We start from the raw sequence: 15806 nt of genomic DNA, 5'->3' as shown, positions 1-15806 counted from the left end.
AGAGGTGATAACATTTTGCTCCTACCTTACTTGCTCAAATCATCTCTAATACAAGGCATAGATTTTTGAACTCAATCGATTATGTGGAGGATACTAATCATAGCCGTGATTTTTTCAACTGGTGGCACATTCGACCTAACTTCCGACGAGCCAAATTCTCAATGCACAAGTGGACCAAACCCTAATCCTTGGATTGGTATTAATTACAATGGATCATTTCGGGATAATCGTGGTGGCTATGACACAATTTGAAGAAACTCAAAAGGCCATGTAATCTTTGCTTCAACGGGCTGTAGTGATGACAAAAATGTGCTTCATATGGAGTTGAAAGCAATAATTTGTGGTTTACAAAGAGCTACACATTATGGTCATACTCAAGTACAGGTGCTATCTGACTCTCAAATCGCAATTCAAATCCTAACTGGAGGCTTACAAATCCCATGGGCAGCAAGAGGTATTGTGGATGATAAATTGGACATTAAACATAGGCTACATCGCTATGTGTTTACACATTATTTTAGGGAATCTAATTTTTTTGCAGATTTTTTTAGCTAGTTTCTCAAAATCCCTTGGAGAAACCCACTTATGTCTCTGTAACCTTCCTTCGGATCTAGCCCGATTTGTTCACCAGGATGTCAACGGAAAGTGTTACCAACGCATGTAATTTTTATTTTCTATTCCTAGTTTAATACAAAGCACCCTTTCACCAATTTTTTTTTTAATTAAATAAATATGCTAAAAGGTGAAAAACTAATGGAGAGAAGGATAGACTAAGGGCATCATTGTAATTTAGTACCTTTATTAGTAAAGATTAAAGAAGATTTTTGATTAAGTGCATGTAAATTAAAGAACTTTCAGAGAGTACGCATGCGGTGAGGGCATAGAAAGTAGACCTTACTTAGTCTTATGGGTAATGAATCACGAGTCACAACACTCCATGCCCAAGTCAGCCTGAATCGATCGTGTAGCAATCAGCAGAGTTTTGGGTACCCAGAAAGCTTCCAAAGAGAGACAGAAACAATTGGAGGAAGAAACCAAAGTCCAAGCAGGGTGGGGATGGAGAGAGAGAGAGAGAGAGAGTATAGGCCATGAAAAGAGACGAAGAGAGGTAGATGAGGTGGGGGTCCAGCTATGTGACAGAGAGAGAGAGAGAGAGAGCAAAAGCAGATACTGACAATGGTGGGGCATCGAGAGCTCTGCATTGGAGGAGCATCGGCATCCCCATCTGGATTCTGGAACAACCACAACAACAACAACTGGTACTAGTGTTGTTTAACACGAGAAAAGAGATCGCAATTAGCGGCTTTTCTTCCTCCGTTTCTTTCCTTTCCAGTTTCCCCCACCACTGTTTTCCTTTTATTATTATTATTATTATTATATTTAATCTAAATCCGCCCCACCTTCCTTCTCCCTTCTTCCTCTCCCCTAGGGTTTCTCGTGTCCTCGAGCATTGACTTTTCGAAAAGAAACAAAAAGAAAAAACATCAAACCCTAAATCCCATTCCCCACTTCCGTCTCTCTCATATCCTCTCTCTTCTTGACCTCTTCCTTGGGAGGTTCGGTGAGGCTGGTGAAGGGGCCTACTTACTCTCTCTCACTTCTTCTTCTTCTTCTGAGTTCTGACATAATATATTTGATAAAGTGCCCTTCACAGGCTCTCACAGGCTTACTTACACACTCAAGACACAGAAAAAGAGAGAAGCACAGACAAACAGAGAGAGAGAGGAGATTCCTCAACGAGGTATTGGGCTCTGGTGGTGGAGTCTGCTTTTGCTTTACAAAGGTCAGCCACACCTGTGGCCTTTGACATATGTTTCTTCTTTGATTCTCAATAATTCCCATTTTCCTCCCCCCTCTCACTCTTTTTATTTATTTGTTTATTTATTTTCTCGCTTTTTCCCAAGTCTCTTTTCTTTACTTATATACTTAAAACTAATAATGTATGCTTCCAAGGTGCTTTGTTTAATTACGGCGGAAAGGGTGCTTCAGAAAGACAATCTCAAACCATCTACTGCATCTGTTCTTCCACCGTTCTCTGTTTTCCCATTTCTTTTTTGAGCCTTCGGGAGTGGGAACTTTCAAGTCAGTCTCTTCACGGAAGCATTACTAACACCAATGGTTCATTCTCTGTTCAAATATTTTTAGTGTTGATTCAGATCCATTGTATGAAAAAGAAAAACTATAAAGAAATTAGGGTTTCTTAAATATATAAAGAAAAGAAGAAAAAAAACCCTTTTCTTTTCTTAGCCAACCCTAACCCTTTTTGTGTGTGCGTGTGAAAGAAAGAAGGGGGAGAAGGGAGGCCTTTTACAAGTCAAAGTTAGTTGTTTGGGAGCTTTGGATTTGCTTCCCTTTCTTATTATAAATTTCTTTTCTGTTTTTGTTTTTGTTTTTGTTTTTAAGAACCAGATTCTGCAATGGTTGGGTGATAAAGCAACGACGAGTTAAAAGAAGAATTCCCACTACGACAACGGTCCAAAGTTTATTCTAATCTTTGCTTCCTCGTTACGCTTATGACTTCATGAGTAGTGGACCCACGGAATCAAAGCATGGTATCACCTCCGTGTTTCATCCCATCCGATATGTATCGATATTAGACACGCCTCATCGAAAAAAGAAATACTAATTTTTTTTTTTGGGTAATAGAAATACTAATTGAAAGCTTAGATAATAACATGGTTCCGTGTGTTGGCGGTATATCGCAGACACATGGCGAAAAATCGTTGTGTCGCTAGGGGGCGACACGACACCCCTAGCGACGCGATATCTTCCTTAAGTCGGCAATATATCTCTGAGAAATTGGCGATATATCACCGACGGTCGACTTTTTCGAAGCATTGTGGCGAAAATGACCCTGTCGACGCCGGAATCTGCAGGTGCTTGGTGGCTCTGAGCCGAAGAGGATTCCGAGAGAGTGAGGGGTGGATAGATTGCTTCAGTGGAGGCGGTGGCGGTGGACTTGGAGGAGGAGCTGGTAGCAGACTCGATGAGTTGCAGGCGGGGTCTGGGAGGAGGAGCTGGTGGTGGTGGTGCTGCCTTGCTAGTGGAGATGCAGGAGGAGGTCTGGGCGGCGGTGTTGGTGCTGGTGGAGGAGCAGGAGCTTCGATGCTGGTGGCTGGTGCTGGATTTACTTGCTGACAGAGCCGGTTTTGGAGTCAGTGCTGGTGGCGATGGTCACTAATTTCAGATGTCTGTGAAATGTGGAACCCAGTCGAACTGTACCGTCTCATCTATTTGTTCATTTTTTGGTGCTTTTCAGAAAGAAAGACCCACATGACCTTTTCAAATTAATCATCAAAAGTCCCATGTTTTCCACCGTTTCATCAAAGTTCCCCTGTTTTCCCATCTATTTGTTCATTTATGCTAGATCTCAGTTTTTTATATACTATTTTGATTGGATCCGAGAAGCCAACTCCATCAAGCCACGATAATGCTTAGTTGTTGTTGACAGGCTACGAGAACTCACCCTTCACGCCCACCGTCGCTAGCACTGAAGCATCTTTCGAACGAAGACGGAAGCACTCGAAACCCATTTCAAGGATTTTGGTCTTCGAAAAATCGCTCGACATATCGGCGATTGTCGCCGTGTTAGTGGTGTTGCCAGCCATCGACACGGCGACTTCAGTCGACGTATCAAACCTTGGATAATAGGTGAACTATAACAGCACTAGTATAGCACTAGTGCATCAGATCCCAGAAGGAATCTTTCTATTTATTTTGTTTCCTATTCTCTCAATTTTAAACATTAAAAAAATATAATAATTTTTTTTAGAAGAAGTACAAAATACTGTTATCTATCATGTAAATCATGCATGAATAAAAAAAAAAATCTTGCATAGACATAATGAGTGGAAATATACACAAAATGGATAAACTATTGATTCTAATAGTGTTGTATCTAAGCCCATGGTAAAGATCAATTTCGTCTTACATCAAAATTTGTTCAAGTTTGTTCAAATTTGAATTACTCCTAAAAGAATGGAAGTGTTGAGGTGTCTCAACAAATTAAAGAAATTGTAATTTTGGCAATATAAACTTTGGAAAGTCTACCATTGCCAAGGTTAAAAATGCATGTGAGGAAATGAGCTTGAACTGGTTTTGAAGGCTTGGATACAATTGGAAAGATTGTGTTGACTTTGAATTCATGTATAGACAATGCACAAGGAAGTTGTTGTAATGAGTCCTGAAGAATATGAAATTGTTGGTTTTTTCTTTTCTATTAAACAAGGGAGATAATCTAGGTAAAAAAAATCGATAGATCCTTACCTGAATTCGCTATTCCCAAAATAAATAAAGAATGAAGTGTAAGAATGTTAAGATCCATGCCCTCGTTTCTTCACAAGAAATTTTCACCAGCAAATCCTCTACAATCTTGAGGAAAATGAAGAAAATCTACAACCAAATACTGTTGTGGATGGTTGGTTGAATATCGAGATCAAATTAGGAAAAAAAAACTTTCACAGAGTTTTCCCTTTTGTTCCTGCATTTCTTGGAGAGAGAGAGAATCAGAAAGCCGTTTCTAGAAAATATCTCCTAATTCAAGTATATCGTTATATTTTGTAAACAGCCTAATAAGTGAACTTCTACAAGTACTATTGAGCATATTAATAAACCCGAACATAAATTCTTGTATTTATTTTTAGACATTCCTTTTGGATAAGGGATAAATTTTATAGTTTTTCAATTTGGGTTGAGAGATATAGAGAGTGGGTAGAGAAAATTAACTAAGATGTATCTTTTTCATAGTGAAATATTAAATTTGTTCAGCGACATTTGGTGCATACCGCAGAACAACCCAAATCTAGAGTCCAAGTTCTTCTGCAGTGGGCTTTACAGGTACACCTCTACGGCAGTGACAGATGGCAGGCTAGATCTTCTCCGCAATATTAATGCTCCCAACGCGACAACCACGATTCGGCGCTTGTATGTTTTTGTGTCCACCCTTGTGGTTAATTTTGTGTCCACCCTTGTGGCATGTTAATCTTCACATTCGTAGTGTATTTCCCCCTTTATGGGTGTTGGTGCTTAACTGTTGCTGTATTTGGTACAGCTCTCATTTTAAGGGTTTATTGGACTTGATCCATCCCTTAGCCTGCACGACCCTGTCAATTGCATGTACGACAGTTTGGTCAATTTCCGCTCTTTGGTTCGGACTGAACCTTGTATTTTCATGCACTTATCGTCTGTATTTTCCTTTCTTTTGTGTGTCTGTATTTTTCTTAATTTATGAATAAAGTGTTTCTCTTCTTACCATTAAAAAAAAGGATGTAGCTTTGTGGTGAACTAAAATAAACTTCTACCCGAACCTAACTACATAATTTTTAACAAATCTTGAAATTTCTAATTTAACATGAGCAACTGATCCAATAAAACCAGATTTTCTATCAATATGAATTTCTGATTTTGTTTCTTTTCATTTTTTCTTTTTGCCAAATGGCAGCTTCATTTCACTTTTCAGTTCCCTGTTTGGCTCCCCCTTCCTCGGTCCCTTTCCCTTTCCCTTTCCCTTTTATTAACCCCTTCCCCCTTCCCCACACCCACTCTGTCAACGCGAACAAAAAGAGCTCCCCAGGAAGCTTCCTCGCTGCCTGCTTCTCTCTCTCTCTCTCTCTCTCTCTCTCTCTATCTCTCTTTTTACCTTTCTTTCACTGCATTACTCAGCTCCACCATTTATTATATCTCTCAACGCAGAGCCCTTGACCACTCTATTTCACACTGGGGATCGATACTTCTTGTATTGTATCCTCTGCCGCCTTGCTCCTTGGAGCGATCGGGGAAGCTAGAAGTGTAAGATGGGGATAGGATCATAGGAGAGCTGCATATACACATTGTTTAACATCGGTGTGCCAGTTTACCACCACAAAAATAGGTGAGTTTCTCCTTCTCTCCCAACCCCTGTTATCTATTATTCATCTCCAGCCTCTTTTCAGTTTTCTTATTTTATCTTTGAATGGACTATGAAGTTCTTGGGTACCCACACCATATATTTCTCTCTTCTCCACGGAAAACCCAATTTTTATTGGGTTCATGAACATTGAAAAAACCAACCGATACTCAGGTTGTTTGGTGTTTTGTTGGAAGATGTGATATTTGGTGTTGTTTTTAAGCTGAATTAGGGTTCTATTTATTAAGCGACACCCGCCAAATGCATTTCCAGTCTTATATCATCTACTTCTTTGCCTTGTGATTTAGTGTCCATTTTCGTTGATCTGTAATGGGTTCTCTCTCTCTTCTTGCTTCCTCATTCATACTGCTGTTGCTGTTTTACTAGTCTGATTCTTTTGGATTTTCCATGATCTACGGCGTAAGTAGAGATGCCCATGAATTATCGATTGCCTTAAAAGATGTAGTTTTTCTTCTCTCTCTTTTCTGTGGTGTGTAAAAGTAGTTTTTTTTTTGTTCTTTTTTCTTCTCACGTTCAGTGGGGGTTGAAGGTTTTTATCTTCCTTATACCGTACTAAGTGGTTTGTGAAGGACGACCAGGAACTGGATTGGGTGTTGTGAAACCGTATGTACTGATTACGCTTTGGGTAATTGTCCTTGTGGGATTCTGGTTTTGGGGCTGTAAAACCCCTTACAATGTCTACTCTTCAGGTCCTTATGGGGTTGTTTGTTTGCTCTGCTAGGTGGTAGCTTCGTCTGAAAGATGCAAAATACCCTTTTGGTCTTCAGTATTTCTTTCTGAAATCTAAAAACCCATAAGTTGCAGGATTTACTCTTACTATATTGTTGATGCTTCTCAACGCCCCAAAATGGTTTTCCTTTTTCCTGTTATGTTGTTGGCATCTGCCTCCTTTTTCTGAATTCAAACTTGTTCTACTTTGACGATTTCTCTGTTTTTTTGTGTACTTTATTGGTCAATTCAGGTTTCCTACCTTGACGAATTCCTTATCTGAACATTGGATCGTGGCTATTAGATCATTTCTTCACCTCTTTTCCTTTTCTGCTATTCTTTCATAACAATCAAATTGGGTTGTCACAATCCTTATTCACATATTTTTATGCTTTTTGAATTTGCCTTAGATTTTGTTTTGTTTATTATTAGTCATATATGTGCACTTACTTCAAAATATTATTACTTATCATTTCTTAGGACTGTACTCCAACGTCTGAGTTCTTTTTTCAAGATTACTCGGTTACTCTCACATTTGTTTTCTTTTTCACCTCTCGAGTCTCATGTTGCGCATTCATTTGATGACCAAGGACTTTTTGGGTGACAATTGAGGTTGACTCATATACGCTCTTTTTACTGATTATAATCTTGTCCTTTGTTTCAGTCATTCATACATTCCCCATCCATGGAGCAAGATCAGAGCCAGTTTCTGAAGAAAACCAGGAAGAGAAAGCGAGTTGAGGAAGGGCATGGGATGCTTGGTTTGTCCTTGGATGACTTGAATGAAGACCTTCTTGAAAGGATACTTTCATGGTTGCCCACCTCGAGCTTCTGCCGCCTTCGTTCAGTGTGCAAAAGATGGAGTTCTGTTGCAGCCTCTGCAACCTTCCGACAGGCTTGTTCTGAAGTTCCATCCCGAGATCCTTGGTTTTTCATGGTCAATCCTCACCTCAATCAATCGATTGTTTTTGACACTGCCGAAAAGAATTGGAAAAATCTCAACTATCCTCCTTCACTTCAACGAAATCCCAACTGCAATGCCATACCCAGTTGCTGCCGCTGGTGGATTGATCTGTTTCCGCACTGATTCTGGGGACTTCACTGTATGTAATCCAGTAACAGGCATCTGCCAAGAACTACCTTCAGCTGGTCCTGCCAGTCTAAGTCATAACCTCCATGCTGTTGCTATGATTTCATCTTCCAAGTACTCATACAAGCTGATTTTAGTCTCTGGTGAACTCCCCTGTGTTTGTGTGAAAATTTATGATTCAAGTAAGAATCAGTGGGAAGAGGAAGGTCCAATATGTCGGAAGGCCAAGAGCATCTTGGAATCAGATTCAACTGGGGATGATACCATGTATTTCCTTAGTAAGGCTGGAGACGTGGTGGCAACTAACATGCAGAGGAGCCCATCCAAACAGTACTCCTCTGTTGTAACTGTTAAGGATGGTGAGGAGATTATATATTTCCTTAGTCCTGCAGGGATGATTGTGGCTTGCAATCTGTCTAAGAAATGCATCTCTGAATACCCAAGATTGCTTCCGATGTTTTTTGAGTATTCAATTGATGTGATCGAGTGTAAAGGGGAGATGATGGTGGTGGTCTTGTCTGAGTTCCTAGAAAGTGCAAGCCTCAGGGTGTGGAGATACTCCGAGGTGGATCAGGCATGGTATCAGATTGCTGCAATGCCCCCAGCGATGTCACACGAATTCTATGGTAAGAAAGCTGATATAAACTGTGTGGGATGCAAAGATCAGATACTGATCTGTGTGAATTCTAGTGATCTTAGTAGCTATATCTTGTATAATTTGGAGGCCAATGAATGGGTTGAATTGCCCAAGTATTTGGTGAATGGGGAAGCTAAGGAGTTCATGTCTGCCTTCTCTTTTGAGCCTAGGATTGAAGCTTGTGTATGAGAAAAAGTGGAAACAAATTCATGAGTGGAAGAGATGCTAGAGTAAGGATTCGGATTTGTGATTTTTCCTTTTCTGTTTACTTTTTCTTACACTGATTTTAGTATTTGAGTATTGTTGTAAAATGGCCTGGAGAAATTGGTAATGAATGTAAATATATCTTTACAGTTTGGCCGGAGCCATTGATAATTTGATACGTGGTTTTTGCGTACTAAACAATTGATGATAAGTCTTGCCAATTTATTGGCCATTGAGAGATAGGATCTTAAAAAAGGCGAGTTTTTCTTTTCTTTATCTTGTTGCTACATGATGTTTAATAGTATTTCAAAATCTGATGGGTTCCTAATATGGTTGACTTTGGGATGGATTCTTGAACAGTTAATCTTTAAGGCATTCGATTTGCTAGTCTAATACTTGGCAGTATATCAAAATAGGACTTTGTTTTTTTCTTGGTTCATTAGCAGCTACAGATCGATTTCCTTTGTCCTTTTTTTTTTTTTGGGTAGAAAAATAATTATTTATTGATAAATTAGGGCAAGAGGAACCCTCAACAACTTGATTACACAGATCAAGAAGCCAAGGTGAGGAAATCGGTCAGGATGTCTTACTTGCCAAAGACAATGCCCTCCTAGATAGAGCATCGGCTACACAATTAGCCTTTCTAGAAAAAAGGACAAAGACCAACTAGGGATGAGCTGTGAAAGATCTTTAATATCCTCCAGAATCAGTTGAACCTCTGACGGATCATCAAGACCATCACCATTAACTAGATAAACCAGCTGCTGGCAATCGTATTCGAAGCACAACTGGGAAAAATTCACCTCAATCGTTGCAAGGAGCCCCTCACGAAGAGCCGCCGCTTCACCACACAATACTAAAAGGGTATAGACATAGATTAGAAATAGCAAGGCAAATTGAACCAGTTGAGTCGCAGATGATTAGACCCACCATGCCCTTTTCACTCGAACTACCCTTCGCGTAGTCCGAGTTGGCTTTGAGACCTTGTGCCAGGGCAGTCCAATGGGTCTACAGTCCAAGTAATCCAAGTTTGTAACAATATTGGGCATCATTCCATCCTCCATTGTAGTCCAAAACTTCATATGGGCTTGCTTAGTTTTATTCACTATTTTCTGAAGGCTCCAATATTTAACATTAAAGACCAAATCATTACGGGCCAAACCACAGGGTCCAGCACCCACAGGGTCCAGCACCCATACAGAAGTAGGCTCAGCATCTTCTTACTTGTTCTCTTATCTGGAAATTTAATCTCTGCTCCAGTTGTTAAGGACCTCAGCTAAGGACGTTGATTCCCATTGAGCTAGAATGGAGGCTAAGTGGCACACAAACCATACTGCCCTGGTATTTGTTCACATTCAAAGAAAATTTGATTGCTGGTATCCATTCCTTTTCCACACCTCCTACATTCCACGTCCAACCCCCACCTTTTTTGGTATAACCCCTCACCAATTGCCAAACCTTTGGCAAACACTTAGTACTCTGAACTTACCTCCAAGTTTGTGGCTTCACTAATTCTCATTCGTGCCTTCTTAATGATGAGCCTTCCAAGCTTTTACAATATCCCTGCGGTTACATAAGAGATGATAGGCACTCTTCACATAGAATTTCTCATCCTTGGCTGCACTCCACACCACTCTGTCCTCCCTTTGTCCTTCTTTTCGGTGTTGGAGGAAGGGGTGGGTTAGAGGTGTTGAAATAACTTAAATAATTTTCATATGCTTTCTGATATCAGTTCTGTAGTTGGGCAGTGAAAAGTATAGTAAATTGGTTTGAAAGTTTCGAAATAATGGTTATGAACAACATCAATTTCATTTTGATTCTGAGATTCATTTCGTAAATGTTTTAAAGATTTGTTTGCTTACAGATTAATCTTCTGGTTTCGATTAGATAGAAAGAGATGTAGGTAGAAGATGGGCGTACCTAAGAGTTGGGTAGGATCATTTTAAATGATTTAAATGGGGATAAGGGCATTTAGGTAATTTTATTTGTTATTTAATAACAAAACATAACTATGAGTAACTTGTAAATATTCAAGTGAGTGACATATAATTTACAGCCATTACAAAAAAAATTGGTATTTGCCTAAAACCACCACATATCCTCCACCAATTTCACCGCAGCCATTTCATGGTGGAAACCGTGGAATATCCTAATATTAAGGGGCGATAAGGTAAAAATGCCACTAATATATTCACAATTGCCAATGGTTTCCAAAAATCGCCACTAAATGTATGTTTCTTTCATTATCTCATAGGCATAGAGTGGTGCCTAGTGGGTTTTTATTAATTAGTTGGCAGTTTAAATTAACCGACACTAATTCTCTTTTTTCTTGTAGTGAGTATAATAGTAGGTGGTTACTAGTTTCACCCCAATAATTGTAGGTGACGTGTAAAGAACTCTTAATATTTTATTCTAATTGAATATTATTCTATTCGATAAGCAATTATTTGAATTCGAATCGAGTTGCTTAAAAAATGGATACATATACTTTTAGATAAAAAATTTCTAAATTTGAACAAGCAGACGAGAATTTCAAAGCTGATTTCGACTGTTCGCTTAAATGTCAAATTTTAATGGTCATGATAGTCATTATCATTATCATGCCATGACTCATCATGACCCATGCATGTTGGTAGTCTTTGTCAAGAACTGTCCAAATATATATACCTCCTATGGCAAATCTGAGGGGGACAGCTTTGGGCCCCAGCGAGAATGTTGTAGGGAAAATTATGAGATTAGCCATTATTGGGTTTACTTTTACAAAACTAACCACCATTAGTGTACTTCAAAACAGTGTTCTACACTTAGTCTTCGACTGTATACCTATTGCAAATCGATGAAAATAACAACGTTGTTGTTGAAGAGGTTGTAGCAATCGGACTTTTTTTTCTTCTCCGAAATCGTGGACTCAACTGTTGATCGACAAAGATTATACCGAGATCGCAGGATAAAGAAATGACGGATCCTAAAACTTGTCGAAGATTTCAAACTATTCAGTATTGATCGATGGTAAGCATTTTATGTCTCTTACATATCTTTGCTGGTTAATTTTGTTCCAAACTCCTTTATTTTTTTCCCCTTCTTCTCCTTCTTTGCTAACTACTGTTGCAAATCAAGCAGATATCATTTTCTTCTTCTAGTTGATAATGACTCTTTTGCTTCTTTTTTTCGTTAAACATATTGAACATTTTTCTTTTCTATTATGTATATCATTATTTGTTGTCTATTGTTCATTTTTGATCTTCACATTCAATTGTTTTGTTGTTTAATCAAAAACAAATTAAAGAGATACATTTGTATCTTCTAATGTCGTTCGTTACTGGTTAGTAATAGAGATGTCCGATGTAATGCCTCAATGGGACAAGGAAAACTCGGAAACCCTTGTATGTTGCAAAGCTCCCTCTGTCGGACCCATTCTCAAATGAGAACGAACAATGGGAGAGAAGCAAATTTTTTTCTTTCTTTCTAATAGCTTCCCTTGATTTAGCACAAAGCCTGAATACATGTTATATAGAATACCAAATAGAGTTAATTAACAAACTCACGCCCAATCTAGTTCCTTATGCGCAAAAGGATGATGTACACCATTTGGAATCTAGTTCAAGATATATGAACTTCCTGCTGTATTCGCCTAGGTTTTCTATTTAGAAAAAGGATGCTATAGTTGTGGGTTGGTGAATCTTTTGTATGTCCAATATCTGTGTTCTATAAACATGGAAATTGCTTCAATTTTGTGCATTTAATGTGCAGGATTGTCAAGCCGAATTATGGATGGTCAGATCTGAAATTTTGATCGAGATTTCGATTTCATCAACGGCCGAGATTTTAATCCGACGGCCAAAATTGTTTTGCTTGACAGTCATGCGCATTAGATGCGCATGGACTGAAGCAAAGTCCAGTGAAATGAACACTCGTATGTACCTTAGATATCCATTTATGTGCTCTAGTTTGGATTTACATGGCCTGACAGCAAATTGTCATTAGAGAGGTTAGCATTCCCTTAGCCAGTTACTTCATGTTTCATGTTTCTTGAGCCATCTCAACTCTAATCTCGTCTAGTATGTAAAGTTCTGGCTCTAGTTTCATGTAAAACTTAACATGTTATGAACTGATCCAAAATTGATTGATACCATGGAAATTGGTCAAAATTAGCTATTAAAACTTGTCAAAGATATCAATACTGAACTGATTGAAATCAGTGAGAACATAGTAAATCTGTTGAGCTTTCTTTCTTTCTTCCCCTTCTTTTTCTTTTTTTTTTTTTTTTATATTTATTTCTATCGAACTTTATCTTGATGATGATTTCTTAGGAGCTCGGAAACAATGACAAAAGGTTTAGCAAAGTAAGCCTGTTCAAATCAGTGAGGTCCTTGCTAATAGCAATAGAACAAAAGCTTATTCATGTAGGGATTATGGCTGTTCTCACCCTTTCTCTCTCCTCTTCTCCTCTGGTGTTTTCGATAGTAATTATTTTTTCTTCATCCAAAAAAATCTGAATCAATAAAGATTTTTATGTTTATGTTCTCAGTATGCTGGTATACAACTTGCTTCAAAGGGAGAAAAGATGTACAAACTGTACTAACAATGGGAATCATGTAAGATGATAGCATTATTGCCTAGCTTGCAAGAGGTGATCTAGGTTGTCTATTTTTTTTTTTAACTAAATAACTTTCTAATGTTGTATCTCTATTTTTCACTCACCTTTTTCATTCTTAGAGATGGTACACTTGGTCATTGTTCAAAGTAAATGAAGATCCTATACCATTCTTAGTGATTCTTCTTGTAGATTTTTTTTTTGGGGGTTCCATTTGTAAGTTTTTCTGTTATCATTTCAATGTCTCGTAAGTTGTAACTTCACTAACTTGTATCCCTTTTAGTCCTTAGAAAAGCATTTAGTGGTTGATCTTATCTATCAATCTTTTTCTAAAAAATATATATATATATATATATATATATATATATATATATATAGATAAATAGATATATCTTTCTTATCATTTGTTTTTTCCCTATTCATTGTTGTTGGCTAGATAGGGTCCTCAATAGATTTAACGCTGAACCTTTGCTTTCATGCTTGTGCTTCTAAATAGCGCATTCATTTATGATTTAATGATGGGATATTTTTGTAATCAAATGATTCGTCTTTAACTTCTTATGCATTGGGGCATGTCAGATTAGTTGATAGTGTCATGGTGCTATGGTAGTATATCTTTGTTGTTAGCTGTTGAGCTATACTTTTTTTTACTAGGATTTTGCATAAAAAAACATATCCAATATCAAAGGCTTTTGCACAAGCTAGTTCAGGGTACAGTTTTCCTATGAAGTCTTATCCCTAATAAAGAGAAAAGAAAACATTAGGGACGTAAAATACTTACCATCGATCAATACTGAACAGATTGAAATCTTCGACAAGTTTTAAAATCCATCATTTCTTTATCTTGCGATTTCAGTGTAATCTTGGTCTGAATACAGTCGAAGACTAAGTGTAGAACACTATTTTGGCTACTTTTGTAATACCTAAACTGATACATGGGTATTAGCTGTGAGAGAGAGAGAGGGGGAGAGAGAGAGGGCGTTTGGGGGAAAAAATAAACAAAACTTTATTTTAAAAGACGACTACCTTCTGGCTTCTACCTACAATGATAAGTGTTGATTAGTTTTTTTGGGTTAAAATAAGTTATAATTATTGGAGCCGGAGGTGAGTAGATAAGAATTATATCATTAAAAATTGAGATGCGAAAAGTCATCTCAGAGATGACCTAATGAGGCAGAATGACTTTTACCAAAAAAAAAGAGGCAGAATGACGCATTAGACAACTCACCCAATACATAAAAATGAATTTGTGGACACGCTAACCACACGCTAACCCCTCATCCAATCCGCATTTGTCGTCTTTAATTGATAAGATAACTAAAGAGGACCTACTAGCTTTCGTGCATGTCTTATCAGATTAGTTCAATACAAAATGAATGCACCATGATGATGAATCGTATCCTCATCACCCATGCACCGTAGCTGCTGCTCCTACTGTCTTCAGTCTGTATTATATAACTTCAACCTGCCATTCATGATTAAGCAAACCCACATTATCTTGGAATTCTGAATCAGCATTAGTTTAGTAACAGAAGCACACAGTAGAGTAGCACCAGAAACAAGGGCTTCTTTGATCGATCATCTTTCTCCCTGAAAACTGAAAAGAGGCCAGCAAAGGGGGAGTCATCAATGGCTCTGAGAATAAGCTATTCTTCACCAGCTACAAATCAGTTTATCAATCCACTATCCAGAGCATCTTCCAGGAAGAGAATGGTCATGATGCATCACAATAGTCGAAGTCAGGCCCAGAAACCAATTCCTGTAAAGATCATCAAATACTTCCCAACCCAAAATAAGGTTTGTATATAGGGTGTTTTATTGATGAACCCATACTTCCATCACATCTGAGATGTGCTGCTTTTGCTAATTTTGTTCTTCACAATTCACAGGTATTTGAGGATGAGTCAAGAGGGAGTAGTCTGTTACAGAGATGAAGACAGTGGGGAGATTGTCTGTGAAGGATTGGATGAAAGCCCGCGTCCTTGTATTCAGCTGCCTTCCACACCGCCAGCGTACCACTTAAGGTTAAATTTTATTTCTCCATAATCACCAATTCATCAACTACTCTCATGAAGTAGTGATTGTTAGTTGATCAGACTAGCTAACTTAATTGATTTCTAAAACTTCTAAAAATTGCATTTTCCCCCCTTTTCCCTGCAATTCTCTGTCTAGAAAACTTGGAATCGTGGATCTCCTCCTTCTACAACAAAGCTCTTTCCAAGCAGTCGGAGACGTCTGATGGATTCCCCTTGTTGATCGCAAGGTTTTTCAGAATGATCTCTTTACAAGATATACATAGATTTTGTTAATGGCTTGTATATATTTTCTTTTTGTTCGTCCATCACTTACCATGGTTTACATTAAGGAACTCATCTTTCTTTCTTTCTTCTTCTTTCTTTTTTTTTATTTTTATATTTGGGAAGGTGGTGGCTGGAACGCGGTGTAAATTGCTTGTGAACAGTTCTAAAAATTCTACCATTAAATTTGGTGGGATTAAATCTGAATCGTCCATCATTCACGATTTAGATTTAATTCAATACGTTTAATGGTGGATTTATTTACACACGCCTTCAGCCATATTTATGCCTTTATATTTTTATTATTATTTTATTTGGGGTAATCTATAATTCTATTGAAAATACAAGAGGGAGTGGAAGATGGGTGAAAC

The 15806-nt window shown here is 38.1% G+C and overlaps 1 protein-coding gene and 1 long non-coding RNA gene across 2 annotated transcripts; both read left to right on the top strand.

Annotated features, from left to right (window-relative positions):
* The first annotated feature begins 5599 nt into the window (after nucleotides 1–5599).
* On the top strand, nucleotides 5600–8849 carry LOC149012023 (F-box family protein). The gene is given in 3 exon segments (XM_089164318.1): nucleotides 5600–6304; nucleotides 7278–7658; nucleotides 7660–8849. Coding segments are annotated over 3 exon segments (1263 nt in total). The 5' UTR covers nucleotides 5600–6292; the 3' UTR covers nucleotides 8530–8849.
* Nucleotides 8850–14478: 5629 nt separating this feature from the next.
* LOC149012022 (uncharacterized) lies at nucleotides 14479–15553 on the top strand. The gene is made up of 3 exons (XR_016174580.1): nucleotides 14479–14935; nucleotides 15028–15162; nucleotides 15311–15553. It is a non-coding gene; the product is annotated as an uncharacterized LOC149012022 (long non-coding RNA).
* The last annotated feature ends 253 nt before the right edge of the window (nucleotides 15554–15806 follow it).

Source organism: Hakea prostrata, chromosome 7 (assembly GCF_041222555.1).
Source record: "Hakea prostrata isolate BN-2017 chromosome 7, UWA_Hpros_2, whole genome shotgun sequence".
Classification (NCBI taxonomy): Eukaryota; Viridiplantae; Streptophyta; class Magnoliopsida; order Proteales; family Proteaceae; genus Hakea; species Hakea prostrata.
The sequence above is the reverse complement of the archived record's forward strand: the minus strand, read 5'-3'. Positions and strand labels throughout refer to the sequence as shown.